Source organism: Amblyomma mixtum, chromosome 5 (assembly GCF_055824585.1).
Source record: "Amblyomma mixtum isolate Tamu chromosome 5, ASM5582458v1, whole genome shotgun sequence".
Lineage (NCBI taxonomy): Eukaryota > Metazoa > Arthropoda > Arachnida > Ixodida > Ixodidae > Amblyomma > Amblyomma mixtum.
In genome coordinates, this window is record NC_143016.1 from 99,641,454 (window position 1) to 99,655,482 (window position 14,029).

Here is a 14,029-nt window from a genome sequence, read left to right on the forward strand (position 1 = left end):
TCTGCCATGAAGGCGCTGTTGCATCGTCCTAGGGTTCGTGGTGCCCTTATTCTCATCTCGCCTTCGAAGCAACCGTCATGTTTTCGACAGGCGTGCGCGGCATTCCTGTTCGACGCAGGTGCCGCCTCTGTTAACTGTCCCAAGCAACAAATGTGCCGCACGCACACCGTGGGGGCTTGGCCGAGAATATGGAGGCATAGAGGGGCTAATTAGAAGAAGAGCTTCGAGAGGCAGATAAAGGACAGACGCCGCGTAGAGCATCTCCAGGAGGACTTCACACAGTGTCATCGCCAAGAAAGCGAAACACGAAAAAGGGGTAAAATTGTGAGACTAGCATCGCAGCCAGTGTGCGATTCAGATAAAATTTTAAACGGCGCAACAAACAGCCCTGTGGATGCACCCAGGCATGGTGGCGCCATATGTATACAGTATATGGCAGATAGAATTGGTCAAGCTAAGGTCAAGGACCCCTCCAATAGCCTCTTCCAATTAAAGGGACACTGAGGAGAAAGTGCAGTTGGCTTATGCCAGCTCCTAACTACAAAAAGGCTACTCTTGCTTCAAACAAAGCTCTTGCAGTGTAGAAGAGAGCAAGAACTTTAAGGCAGGTTATGGGGTTGCCAGTGGACGCGGCACTTATTTCAAAAGTATCTTCAGGCGGGCTAGTTGGTCTGAATTGTTCATATTTAAAACTGCGCGAAAACAAGGACCGAGCACGAACACAGTAACACACACAAGCAAGAACATAACACACACACAATCTACGCTTGTGTGTGTTACTGTTTTTGCTCGGTCCTTGTTTTGCTAAGTAATCAGCGATTCGCGGATGACAATGCCTTGGTAAGTCACTCAAGAGATGAACTGCAAAGCATGATCAATGAGTTAGACAGGCAGAGCAGAATGGTGGATCTAAAAATTAACATGCAGAAAACCAAAGTAATGTTCAATATTGTGGAGTTTAAAATGGGGAGATAAACACGTTCTCCCCTTTTAAGTACGGCTGACAGAGTTCAAAGCCGCGCGGACCCCACCCCGTGGTCGCGTACGCTACCGAGCGCACGCCGACCACGGCGGGCATTGCTCTGCGGGAACAAAGGAACGACACACTGGCTGACACAATCAAGGCATTTATTGCTGCAACAACAATAACGCCAGCTAGCAACAAAATACACTGAGGAATCGAGAATGTCCGACTCACCAGCACGGTTACGAGCGAACGTTCGCCCACGGTGGGGCAGAGGGAATAACTCCGAGGCCGGACGGGACGAGCTGAGGGGAACACGTTTCCACACGAGGTCGCCCGCCGACGAAGAGCGAAGCGGCTTGCGAAACGTCCGCGAGCTATCCCGGTGCCGAGCAGAAGAGACCCCATCGCTCCCCGTGAGCGCGCAGCAAATCGCCATCCGTGGCGCTGGTGCCGCTGCGACGCGAGCGCCCTCCCCTGTTAGTTAGAAGCAGGGTGTCGAACCGGTATTTTTTCGGGTTCGGTTCGGGTTCACGCCTTTCGGGTTCAGTTCCGGGTTCAGCTCCAGAGGGCCATTCCGTTCCGGTTCGAACCGGTTCGGACCGTCTCGAACCGGTTCAAACGGGTTCAGGACAAAAAAAAAAAAGAACGCAGATGGGTTTCAGTGATATGCGTTTTCTTTTTTCTTGCACATCGCTATACAAAATAAAAAATGCAAAGATTTGTTTGCGAGAACATAAAACTGGGCTAGTTGGTAACTGTTGCTTAAGCAGCGCAGTAAACAGGACAAACGGAAGTCTGAAGACGACATAGACGCTGACTAACAACTGGTTATTACATTCTCTGAAAAATATATGAAGGCGCAGGACACAATGAACAATCCAAACAACAGCAGAGCAAAGATTAAAACTAAAAAACCATACTACGCATGGACATCGTAGTCTAGTCATGACATCTTTTTCAATGAAATTCGAAGACTATATTCCATAGTAGACGGCACTCCCCTATCTCCTGGACCTCACATAATTCCAAGAAAGCCTGGCTCCTTATCTGCGAAATTGATGTATGGTGAAGCAACACGCTCATCTGCATCCTTCCTGATCATACAGGCCTCCACCATCTCCCTACAAATTCGATCAGGGGGATTAAACAGGAGACTTGTCTTACTAAGTGGGGAAGCAGATGAGTGTGTTGCTTCACCATCTATCAGCTTGGGAGATAAGGAGTCAGGCTTTCTTGGCATTGTGTGAGGTCCAGGAGACAGGTGAGTGCCGTCTACTATCGAATATACTCTTCGAATTTCGTTGAAAAAGACGTCACGACTCGACTGTGATGTGCATGCGCCGTATGGTTTTTAAGTTCTAACCTTTGTTCTGTTTTTCTGGGGTTGTTTCCTGTGTCCTGCGCCTTTTTCAAGAATAAAATTACCAGTTGTTAGTCAGCGCTCGTGTCGTCTTCTGTCTTCCTTTTGTCGTGTTTACTGCGTTACTTGAGGATGAAAAAATTGTTTAATGCGAGATGTTCTCACTTTACCCATTTCATTTATTGTCCGCAGCAAAAACACGAACTTATGGTAAGAGCCGCAAAATGAAATGAACTCGAAATTAATGAAAATCGGCTATGTATATACACTATAATCCACCTTATGAGGTGTAGGATGAAATTTAAGGCAGAAAGCTGGGCTAGTTGGTGTTTGGATTGAGAGGACATAGTAGTAGCGCTAAAAAACAAGGACGACAGGGTAGACAAAGATATCACAGGCGCTAGACATCAACATTGCAAACGATGTAAGCATGATGAAAAAACATGTACCCCTTTGTTTGAGCAGACGTGTGATATATGTCAATGCAGATCAGAAAGAGCGGGAAGTATTGGAAGCCTTTCTCATTCACATGGAAAGGCAATCGTGCGTGAGCAAACGAAATGTTTATCTGTGCATTAAAAATTTGAGGTTCCTGTATCGGGAAGTGCCATCACGCATGCGATTCAATTGTTGATTTTTTTATGCCCCTGATTGTCGCCTATAAATTCGGAGTTGTTCTCGAGAATAAAGTCAGTTGGTGTCTAGCGCCTGTGTTGTCTTTGTCTACCCTGTTGTCCTTGTTTTTTAGCACTACTACTATGTCCTCTCAAGTAGGATGAAAAGCCGATGGATTTTACATCTGCAAGACCCTCCTGCGTCAGCAGTATGGGAGACCCCGTAGCGCGAGTAATAATAGGCCTCCCTTGAAGCTTTAATCAGTTGGGACTTTCTCATACGCAGTGTACTTACGGGGCCCCAAAATTGCCGCTGCACGCGCCCTCTACGTTCCCGCGCACTACTGAGAAACGAAACTGTCATGTATCGGTCCGTATACATACAGACAGATACCTTTCCGTCACACCGAAACCGACTTGCCAGTCCCCCCTCCTTTACTACATGGTAAGAAAATGTTCGAGAATCCCTCCACCGCCCATCCCCCACCCAACGAGAGCCTCGTGGGAGCACTGGCTCTCCCTAACATCCAGAACTTACCAATCATATTTTACTTAAATCGCCTATTCAACATCGCCTTTGTGACTCACGTACGTTATATATCCTGAGCCCCTATAGCTCAGTATCTTCAAAAATCAGCTAATCGTGGCTTCTCGCTATAGTAAAGTAAGAAATTTATTTGGGATAGAATGTTTGGGACTTTTCCTGGGGCGCTATCCAATGCAACCTTTGCGTCCACAGAATTTTTTGCGCCCCTGATAGAGTGATAAGGAGGGGTTAATCTGGCATGCACCATTTGTCCACCAACTTGTTTCAGGCATTTATTTCCAAAACCACAAACAACCCCTTTCTGGCAGCTATGCTTAATAGGTGAGTAAGTGCTTGCCTGTCTTTTCTGGACATGCTCGCGAGTGCTGATTCATTCGGTTTTCTCAGTCTTGGCTTTTACTTACCTGTACGGCCTCTCCACAAGGCAGATGACAAATGTTGCGATCGGCCATTACTTCCTTTACCCATACATCTACAGCCTTACCTAAACTTTCTTGATACTAGTGTATTAAAGCGAAGTCAGCGGATGTACAGTGGAGCCCACTGATATAACGAACGCTCGCTTATTTTGAGCGGGTGTGGTGAAACCGTGAAAATATGCATAAGGGCAACGGAAATTCATCGCAGATACAGCGAACAACTCTGGCCACACCACTCGGTTATAGCGAACGAGGTGGCGTGGTGAACTACCCCGAGGTTGTGGAGGTCGCCCTTCCGCTAAGCACGCAGATGAAATAGCGCCTCTCAACCTTCACGACACCGCCCCGGAAAGAACATGTCAACCCAGAAATGGAATTACAAGGCGTCACTGCTGTGCGCAACGCTAACCGGAAAGTCCGGCGTCCGGTAACACTGTATATGCTAATGTAAACACGGTAACCATGTGCTATAATTCTCTATTGAAATGAAATAGTAAGTAGCCGCCGGCCAAACCCGCGTCGATGGCCAACGAGGGCGATCATTGCCAACGCGTTCGCCGGCTCGGCAAAGCGTCCTGAGTAGAAGAAGCGCGATGCGCGTGAGACAGGGGCATCGTCAAAAGCGAAGCTACTGAAAAATCTCGCGGATCAACTAAAAACAGCGATTAGATAATTTTGAAATCCTTGCTGGCCATGCCAACCACGCGGTGGAACCTGCGGGACCGTCAGGTTCGCTGTAAGTGGGCTCCACTTCGTTTTAATCGGCCACAAAAACCCTATTCACCCTTCAGACACGGACCTTACATGTTAGGACGTACCTTCGTGCCCAAAAAAATACAGCATCATGACAAAAATATCATTTTATTGCTGAAATTGTTTCTCGTTGCTCGCACAGGTGGAAATGCACTGACCACGGCACAAACGCCCCTTTGGCGCGAAGGTATGGTTTGGTTTGGTTAATGGGGTTTAACGTCCCAAAGCAACCTAGGCTATGAGGGACGCCGTAGTGAAGGGCTCCGGAAATTTCGACCACCTGGGGTTCTTTAACGTGCACTACTGACATCGCACAGTACACGGGCCTCTAGAATTTGTCCTCCAAAGAAATTCAACCGCCGCGGCCGGGGTTCGATCCCGGCTGCGAAAAGTAGATATAAGTCGCCAGACAGAGAATTCAAGATCGAGCAGTGCGCGAACAGCGGATGGAGCCGCGCGCTGGCGACTGGCAGCAATTTTCTCTTAGAAGCAGAATGATTTCAGCGAATCGGCATAACGAAATCACTTCATCGTAGTTACATTGCATCGCAGTAGCATCTTTTTGGGCGTAATCACTACCGCATGCCATCGAGCACATGTATTTCCGCATTGCCCTTTTGTGTAATAGGTATTTAATTTTTTCCTTATTAGTACATCTCCACCGTTGCCAAGAACCCGCCTTTCGTTGCTTATTTCCGTCGCACGCAAACAAGAATATGCGGATTCTAAAAAAAAAAAAAGAAGCTGCAGCAATTTATACATCCTTCTTTTGGTAATACTAGTAGCAATATCTTAGGTTTAACGTGTCGAGTATACATAGGGACTATATGACAGACGGTGTAGTGGAGGACTACAGATTAACGGAGACCAGCTGGGGATTTTGGACGTACGCTGGTTTTTGTACTTTTGGAATCAGCAGCCGAGCTCCACAGCCATTGAGCCATTTTTTTTTCTTTATTGCCCTACAGGCCCATCGTGAGGGGTTTTTTATTTAGAACTTGCTGTCTAAGATAATGAGCGCCTACAAAAGTAAATGTTGCACTGCCCACTGCGGTTGTTCATTGGTTAGAGCGCTCGGTTACTTATTCGGTGTACCTGGGTTCGAACTCGGCCCCGGCGGCCAGGTTTCCATGGAGGCGAAACGCAAAAGGCCCCGTATGCTGCGCGATGTCAGTGCACGTTAAAGGGCAACTGCGCCACTTTTTGAGAATTTCGCGATACTCAAGGATTCAAATCTATATAGGCTGCAGGTAAAGCATGCTAAGTTTTTTGCACTACCATTTAAAATAGTGACGTAATCGACGATTAAATTTTGCACTTCTCCTCAAAGCAAAAAAGGAGTGCGGGGAAGTTCAGTGTGAGGTCACGGAAGGTATGATTTCAAATTACTGCTGCCGTCAGCCACGCCCTGCCGTGCCTCATTGCACGCTTCCAAACAACGTTCGGCGTGCTTTGACTTCGGTGCCGTTGGTTTTTTTTTCCTTCAAAGCAGGCGTTTATGCGTTGGAAATGTACGGATACTTTCGATGACGTCATCATACGTCCCCCACTTAGCGTTGTGCGCTGCGGAGAAGCTTGAAGGCCGTCGAAACTTTAATTTGTCATTACGTCACCGTTTCAAATGCTAGGCCAAAAGGACTTCGCATACTTTACCTGGAAGTTTCACTCATTCGACCTTTTTAAGCTCGTCGATTTCTAAAACATATGCAGTTGCCCTTTAAGGATCCCCAGCTGGTAGAAATTATTCTGGAGCCCACCCCTACTGCGCTTGCTTCTCTTTTTTCTTTCCCTCCTACCTTCCTCCCTCTCTTACGGCGTGTTTCAGGTGTCCATCAAGAAGTGAGACAGACTGCGCCATTTCCTTTCTTCAAAAACCACCATCACAACATTGTTGGGTCAGCCGCCGCGGTGGCTCAGTGGTTATGGTGCTCGGCTGCTGACCCGAAAGACGCGGGTTCGATCCCGCCCGCGGCGGCTGGAATTTCTTTGGAGGAGAAATTCTAGAGGCCCGTGTACTGTGCGATGTCAGTGCACGTTAAAGACCCCCAGGTGGTCGAAATTTTCGGAGCCTTCCACTACGGCGTCTCTCATAGCCTTAGTCGCTTTGGGACGTTAAACCCCATAAACCAAACCAAACCAACATTGTTGGGTCCTCGCGCTAATATTTCGTCTATTGGTGGGAAATGACGCAAAGAAAAGGAAGGCATTCTCAATCCGTACTAAAATGACTATAGACACCCAGTTTTATTGCGTGTTTTCTCCTTTCAGATGACGCCATAGATATTAGAATACATGGATCACCGTGTGGTATTCGCCTACTGCCACTAAATAATTTAGAAAATAACTCTTTCTCCCATGCTGTTTCGGTTTCATCAACCGAATGATGGCTTTGACGTGAGTTCAACATTAGATCACGTGAGGTACGGTAAAACTAATACAAACGCTGATACGTTGTTTTGACTCACTGCAGCACTTATATAGCCGACTTCAAGACCTATAATTACAACGAACGACGTGTCAGCAGTTATTTTGCCTTTTTATAGCACCTCACGCGACCTAATTTCCACTACACGTCACAGCCATGGTGAAACCAAAACAGGGTCAAGAAGAAATTGAAACAAATTATTTATTATGAGTTGGTGAATACCACGCGGTGCTCCATGTACACCAACGTCAAACGCATCGTTTGAAAGAAGAAAGCACACAAGCAAAAGTTTGGTGTCTTTAGTACTTTACTGAGTTAGAGCAGTCCTAACATTTTGATTAAAAATTTACGCAAATATGTAAAAGCGAGGAGTAATAACTCAAGATTTCACATAAACCTGACGTACAAGTGTTTAGAATTGGCGGCAGTACATTACAGAAGTGTCAATTAGGCTTCTTCCCAGGCACCAGGCCTCCTGTAAGTTTGCTGTCGCATATACTGGGTACCATTTTCGGACTTCCCAGCGCAGACTGCTGCGGGTGGGTAAGTCTATGCGATAGATCCTCTCATTTTGTCGGAAAACAAGACGTATGCCGGGATGCAAAAAAAGAGGGGCTGAACCGGATCCCGAACCGGTTCGGAACGGTTCCTTTGAATTGTTCCGGTTCGGGTTCAGTTCCAAGATGGCGAAAAATATGGGTTCGGTTCGGTTCCGGTTCCGGGCGAAAATTCGGGTTCGGTTCCGGCTTCGGGTTCAGTTCCGGTTCGACACCCTGGTTAGAAGTAACCCCACTAAAGGGAGTGCGTTGCGGGGGAGCTAACCACAGGGAACTAGTGAGTTGAGGGAAAGCGAACGCAGGGGACGAAGGCGTCCCCACAATATTCTTGAAAGAGAACAGCAAGGAAGTGGTGAGGGAAAAATTGGTTTTGAGGAAAGGGAATGACTCAGTAACTGTCTCACAAATCTCAGTGGACACCCGAACCATGCCATAAGGGAAGGGACAAAGGAGGGAGAAAGAAGAAAGGAAGGAAGAGGTGCCATAGGGGAGGGTTCCTGAATATAATTTTGACCACATGGGGATTAACATGCACAGCACATGGGCACCTTCTGTGTTCGGCTCCATTGAAACATTGAAACGCGGCCCCGGTTGGATGCCGTAGTGAAGGGCACAGTACACGGGTCTCTAGAATGTTGCCTCCATCGAAATTCTAGAGAATAAGAACGGGGTGGAGCGCATATAGCAATTTCTCTCAGATCATGAATGGCAGTTTACCAACATCCCTCAAGAAAAAAATATACAACAGTAGTGTCTTACCAGGGCTCACCTATGGGGCAGAAACATGGAGGCTGACAAAAGGGTTGAGCTTAAATTAAGGACAATGCAGCGAGTTATAGAAAGAAAAATGAGGGGGGTAAGGTTAAAAACCACGGGAACAAATGTGGATTGATGAGATCCTAGTTGAAATCAAGGGGAAAAAATGGGCTTGGGCAGGGCATGTAATGCAAAGGCAAAATAACCGCTGGTTCTTAAGGGTAACTGAGTGAATTCCAAGAGAAGGCAAGTGTAGCAAGGGCAGCAGAGAGTTAGGTGGGTGCATGAGATCAAGAAGTTTGCGGGGATATGGTGGCTGCAGCCGGCAAAGGACAGGGTTAATTGGAGAGGCCTTTGCCCTAAAATGGGTGTAGTCGAGCTAATGATGATGATGATGCATCCTGGAGAGTTTTGTTCCCAATAGCATTCAAACTCTTCTCACACCTTACTTCCAGAAAATCAAAAGGTACAGTCACAGACAGAAGAATATGGAATATACTTCAGTGGTTAAAGGTTTGGTTTGGTTTATGGGGTTTAACGTCCCAAAGTGACTAAGGCTATGAGAGACGCCGTAGTGGAGGGCTCCGGAAATTTCGACCACCTGGGGTTCTTTAACGTGCACTGACATCGCACAGTACACGGGCCTCTAGAATTTCTCCTCCAAAGAAATTCCAGCCGCCGCGGCCGGGATCGAACCCGCGTCTTTCGGGTCAGCAGCCGAGCACCATAACCGCTGAGCCACCGCGGCGGCCAGTGGTTAAAGACTTCTGAAACATTACCCAACGGAAAGAAACAGATGCTTGATGCATATGCCAGTAAAATTTACTCTTGCACTAGCACGTAAAGGGAGCAAACACTTATATTTCCATTACGCTAAGTGACAGAAGTCTCTGAATGCGGAAGCATAGTCTACATTAGTATGTCCGTGAGTGTACATTCATACATGGGCTAGCAAATGCCACTTGTACGCTCGAGTATAGCCCTGAGAAAACTTTACGTTCCGTTAACGGAACGTTCAAGAAAAGTTCACACGCTGAAGTGTGCTCTGTATTATTTCAGCTGCACATGCACAAATGTGCTGTCAACACGTGAATGGTGACCAAAGCGCGCTGCAGTGCTTTATGGGGGGAAAGTTGGTGGCGCCGGCACAAGACTCAGCTAAACGCGCAAAAGGAGAGTGTTCTGCCATTCCGAACGTGTGCTGTGCATCGCTCGCCGAGCTTTATCATAAGCCTGCTACTTTCTTCCAAAGCACTAACATTTCAGTGCACCAGTGACTGTGCTGTGATGCAGTTTTTTTTTTTTTACTTGTCATGATGGTATTGTTACAGATGGGGAACAAGGATGCAGGGGAGAAAGCTCTGGGCAATGCGCACGTTTGGAACAGCAGCGGTCCCTCGTTTCAATTTCAGCACAGTTGCACTGTTCGCGTGTTGCAGGTCATAATAAGTAGAGGCACAAAGCCCGCAACACCATGCAGTTATTGACAGCGCAGATCCAGGGACCAGCTGTATTTCTTCTAGCGATCACAACTCCATCACCTTCCCACCTCATATGCCTGCCAAGACACAGGACATGCTGTGTGCTGTGGAGTGATGAGGGTCGAGAGCCAACTCACCATGAAGCTTATTCTTGCTGTAAAAATGCAATAACTAAACATACATAATGACAATTTTTGAAAATGACATCTACCTAGAAGGCTGCAATAGGCATGCTTGTTCCTGACAGACTTTAAATGAGAGAAGGACCGGACAGGTTACCACCAGAAAACAAAACTTTTATTAAGCCACATACAGTACGGTACAATGTTTTTTTTTTCATAAATTACTTTAACGCTTGACTTCCCATGGACACATTGCAAAAAAAAAAAAATATAGAGGATAAGACGAAAGGTGGTTTAGGTGCGGACACAATCCCGCCTGCAAGAACCATTACAAGCAAACCGCCCCATAAAAGCCCAAAGTGTATGTGTGTGTGTGTGTACGCTGCATGCACTAATTGCACTAGCCCATCATGATGCTGCGCAAAACGCCAATAATGAGCCTACACTGTGGTTTCTGAAGAGGGCAATCCCACCTTTTCCCATCATGCACCAGATGAAGTGCTGTTCGTGGGCAAAAGTAAAAGCAAAACCACACAGCTATAAAGAGCAACGAGGCAACAATAAGCCCAGAGGATATGCGCCCAAGAAGAGAACAGAAGCACGCACTTTGAAGGCTACAGTTCCCCTCGCGGCTGAGAACAAAGCCTGCGCATAGATTGTGTACACATCATCTTTTTTTTTGTTTGTTTGTATGTTTCTTAAGCTGTAGTGCATTCCGTCGAAACAATAAAAAATAGTACAGCTATTCAACTCTATTATTATAACAACCGCCTCAAAACACACGGTATATAAATAATTGTTACGAGCTACAAAATAGGAAGAAGGGAAAATATCAGGAGGGGGTCATCACTATTGCAGGCTGCTGTTCACAGCCATTTAAAAGTCTGTTGTACCCTCCCCTCCTCCCCTACCATGCCAAGCTCACAGCAGCTGAAAGCAAGAGATGTACATATCTAAAGAAAAAAAAAAAAGACCACGCATCAAGCTCAAAAGCAATCACAAGTAACAAAGGAGTCGATGCATACTTTCCAAGCATTGAGTGGACAACGGAAACTACCAAACTTTTTTTTTTTGGTCCAGACAGCGACATAAAATGCACGCCAAGAAAGTCTAAAGAGGAAGAAGAAGAAAAAAAAAAAGAAAGACAAGTAGTACTGGGGGCTCCCGAGGACGTATCACACCAATGCTCTCTCTCTCTCTTGTACAGCGGCATTCACACCCCAAATTCAAGGTTTCCGCGCCACAGTCTACATCTGTCTGTCAGTCTGTGTACTGTTGTATGTCCACATGTGTGTTGAGTGCACGTGTCTGTTGTGCGCAGCATGTGTTGGTCACCACCATGAGAAAGGCACAACAAACCCCCAAGGACGTCGCCTGCAGCACTGCTCCAAAAATATATAGTACGCAACTCTCCCTTTTCCCTCCTTTCCATTCCTGTTGAGGGGAAGGACCATGGGAAGGTGGGTTCGGGAGGGCCCAACAAACAAGCCCCATAAGACACGGCACTGAGGAGGATTAATGACAGACACAAGAGGATGGACGGGCACCTAGCTAAGGATCTGCAGAACGACATCAGGACAGAGAATTTGCACCTGCGCCATTAGAAACCGGCAAACACAAGCGAGTTGCAAATCAGCCACACAATGAAGGCTTTCATGGACAAGAGAGACTGAATCCACAGAGAGTCACGGGCAGCCTGCTCATGTGACATCTGGCGTGAGCATTCCTTTCGACAATTTATGTACAAGCTGTGGGAGTGGAAGGGGCCATGTTAGAGAGAGAACAGTGGGAGAGTTAAGAAAAAAAAAATAAAGAGGGAAAGAGAGAAAGAGAGTCTCTGCTTCACGAGGAGCAGGTTTGATCTCTTCAACGAGGCTGACGTCGCACTTGTTCGGTAGCATCTGCAGGGTGCAGATGATTGCCTGTGTACCGCAACAGTGGGCGCTCCCTCGAACAAAATCAAAACCCGGGAGTGAAAAACAGTGAAGGGAACAAAAAAGAAATTGGGGACGAAGTCCCCAAGAAATGCAGGCAAATAGTGAAATGGGTGTCTGAGCACAGTCACAGTGAGAAACAAAGAATATAAAGGAGAGACAGGCACGCAACAGACCAGATGCCACATTAGTATGGTTTCACAGTCACCTTGACGTCCCGTCAGCACCGGCAACTGTGGGAGCCAACCGAGCACAACAAGCGCAATGCTCACAGTCGACCCACCTATCATCACACGTCTGTGCGAAATTGCAGGCGATAAAATTTTAACTGAGCATGTACACGCGCAACGAAAAAGGAAGTCCACACTCCAGTGCCGTTAGCTTTGTACAACATGCCTCGATGCTGTTAGAGGAAATGCACCCGCCTCGATTCATAGCACCTGCCCCTTGCCTTGCACTCCAGATGTACAGCTTCGAACGGAAGATCCCAAACGCATGTTCAACCATACAGCATTTCATCAAATAACATGCAATTGTTGCTGTTGCAATAGTGAAACACAAAAGGCAATTGAAGAATACAGAAGGCAACCAAGTAGAAGACACAACAAGGAGAAAGGCAGGGCACTATACCGTGCAATGGACTTAAACGCCTTCCCAAGCTGTGCGAGTACATTACATCATAAAAACAAACCATTGCCTTCGAACCCAAACTATATTTTTTTTTGCTTTTTTTTTTACTCACTGGGTATGCAAGGTGTAAAAGAAAGTAAAAGTGAGGACTCTTGATAGAAGTAACAATCTAGAACAAAACTCTTCATTAGAAGCAGCAAGCTGTAGGAACTTTTACAAAAAAAAACGCTAAAGGTGAATAAAGGGACAGTTCCTACCGCGTCTCGACAAAGCAATGAGTCAGCTAAACTAAAAATGTATGCGCACTGAGCAACATTTTGGTGCGGAGCTTAGACAGTTATCACCAGTCTGATAAGGAGAGACAAGAGTGAGCTTAGGACTGAGAGAGTGGGGGGAGAGGAAGAGCAGACCAGAAAGCAGTTTGATCCTCTAAAGCGACTTTTTTTTTTTTTTGCTGTTTCACTGCTGCCATCTTTGGAAAGAAGCTGCACGCCATTTGCTGCACTACAAACTGCTGTCTGCTGTTGCTGGTATTTGGAAGGATACAGTATGCACAAAGGAGGTCCCAGAGGATTGAAACACGAAGGCAAGATGGGGGGGGGGCATAAAGTAAAAACAGAAAGGAAAAAAAAATCACAAAGGAAGCACTGGAGGGAAGAAGTGTGGGTAAACCCTGAAGGAACACGATGCGAGTCCCATGCCTGCAGGCATGTGACACCAAACAAGCAAGGCCCAGTGTCTCTCTCTCTCCTTCCTCCTCCTCCTCTTGCCTTCCTTCTCTCCTCGGCCTCTTGTGAGTGCTGGCAGCTGCAGTTGCGTGCACTGTGCGGCTGTGTGTCGTGTGTGTCCATGATCTGGCAAGAGAAAGGAGGCGGGGATTGGCAGGAGAAAGTTAGACCGAGCTGAGAATTCCTCCGACTGAATGTGGCGAAGAAATGCTAGGGTCGAGCCCAACTCGATGCTTCGCACAGAGACAGAACGGTCAGCGCGAGCAACATCCATCAAGAAATGAGCAAGGTTTGGCTTTTTGCGTGTCTTGTCTAATACGTGCCGCAAAGATGGCTTTCAACCTGCCATGCACACACAGCAGGCGTTCAACAACTGCGACACCTAAAATATCCTTAGTGAAAAAAAAGAAAGATGAAGGACAGAAAGAAAGAAAGAAGGTGGAGCACCAATGAAACCAGCGTGAAGTTCCGTACACCAAAGACTTCTTCAGTTACCTGAAGCATGGCACACTGCCCAAATTGAGTGATTCTGGCATGAAATTAACCCTGACTATGAACCTAGGCTGGCTGATGAAGCTGGAGTCACGCAGCAAGCGCACTCACCTAAGCCTTTTCCACGGCTGTGTTGGGATGTTGGTAGACCATGCCACCACCTCGGATGGCAGCTCCCACGGGAGCGTGGGGAGCGTGGGGCTGGCCGGCTCGGATTGGCTTGGCTGTGCAAAGAAAGTAGCAA

The 14,029-nt window shown here is 47.0% G+C and overlaps 1 protein-coding gene across 1 annotated transcript in view; it reads right to left on the bottom strand.

Annotated features, from left to right (window-relative positions):
* Nucleotides 1-12,421: 12,421 nt before the first annotated feature.
* The window catches only part of Khc (kinesin heavy chain), an 87,298-nt gene continuing 85,690 nt past the window's right edge, over nt 12,422-14,029 (bottom strand). The window contains exons 19-20 of the mRNA XM_089545715.1: nt 13,897-14,009; nt 12,422-13,419 (exon numbers count right to left, since the gene is read on the bottom strand). Of these exons, the coding sequence (XP_089401841.1) occupies nt 13,897-14,009 (113 nt within the window). The 3' untranslated portion in view covers nt 12,422-13,419. The remainder of the gene's footprint in view (nt 13,420-13,896; nt 14,010-14,029) is intronic.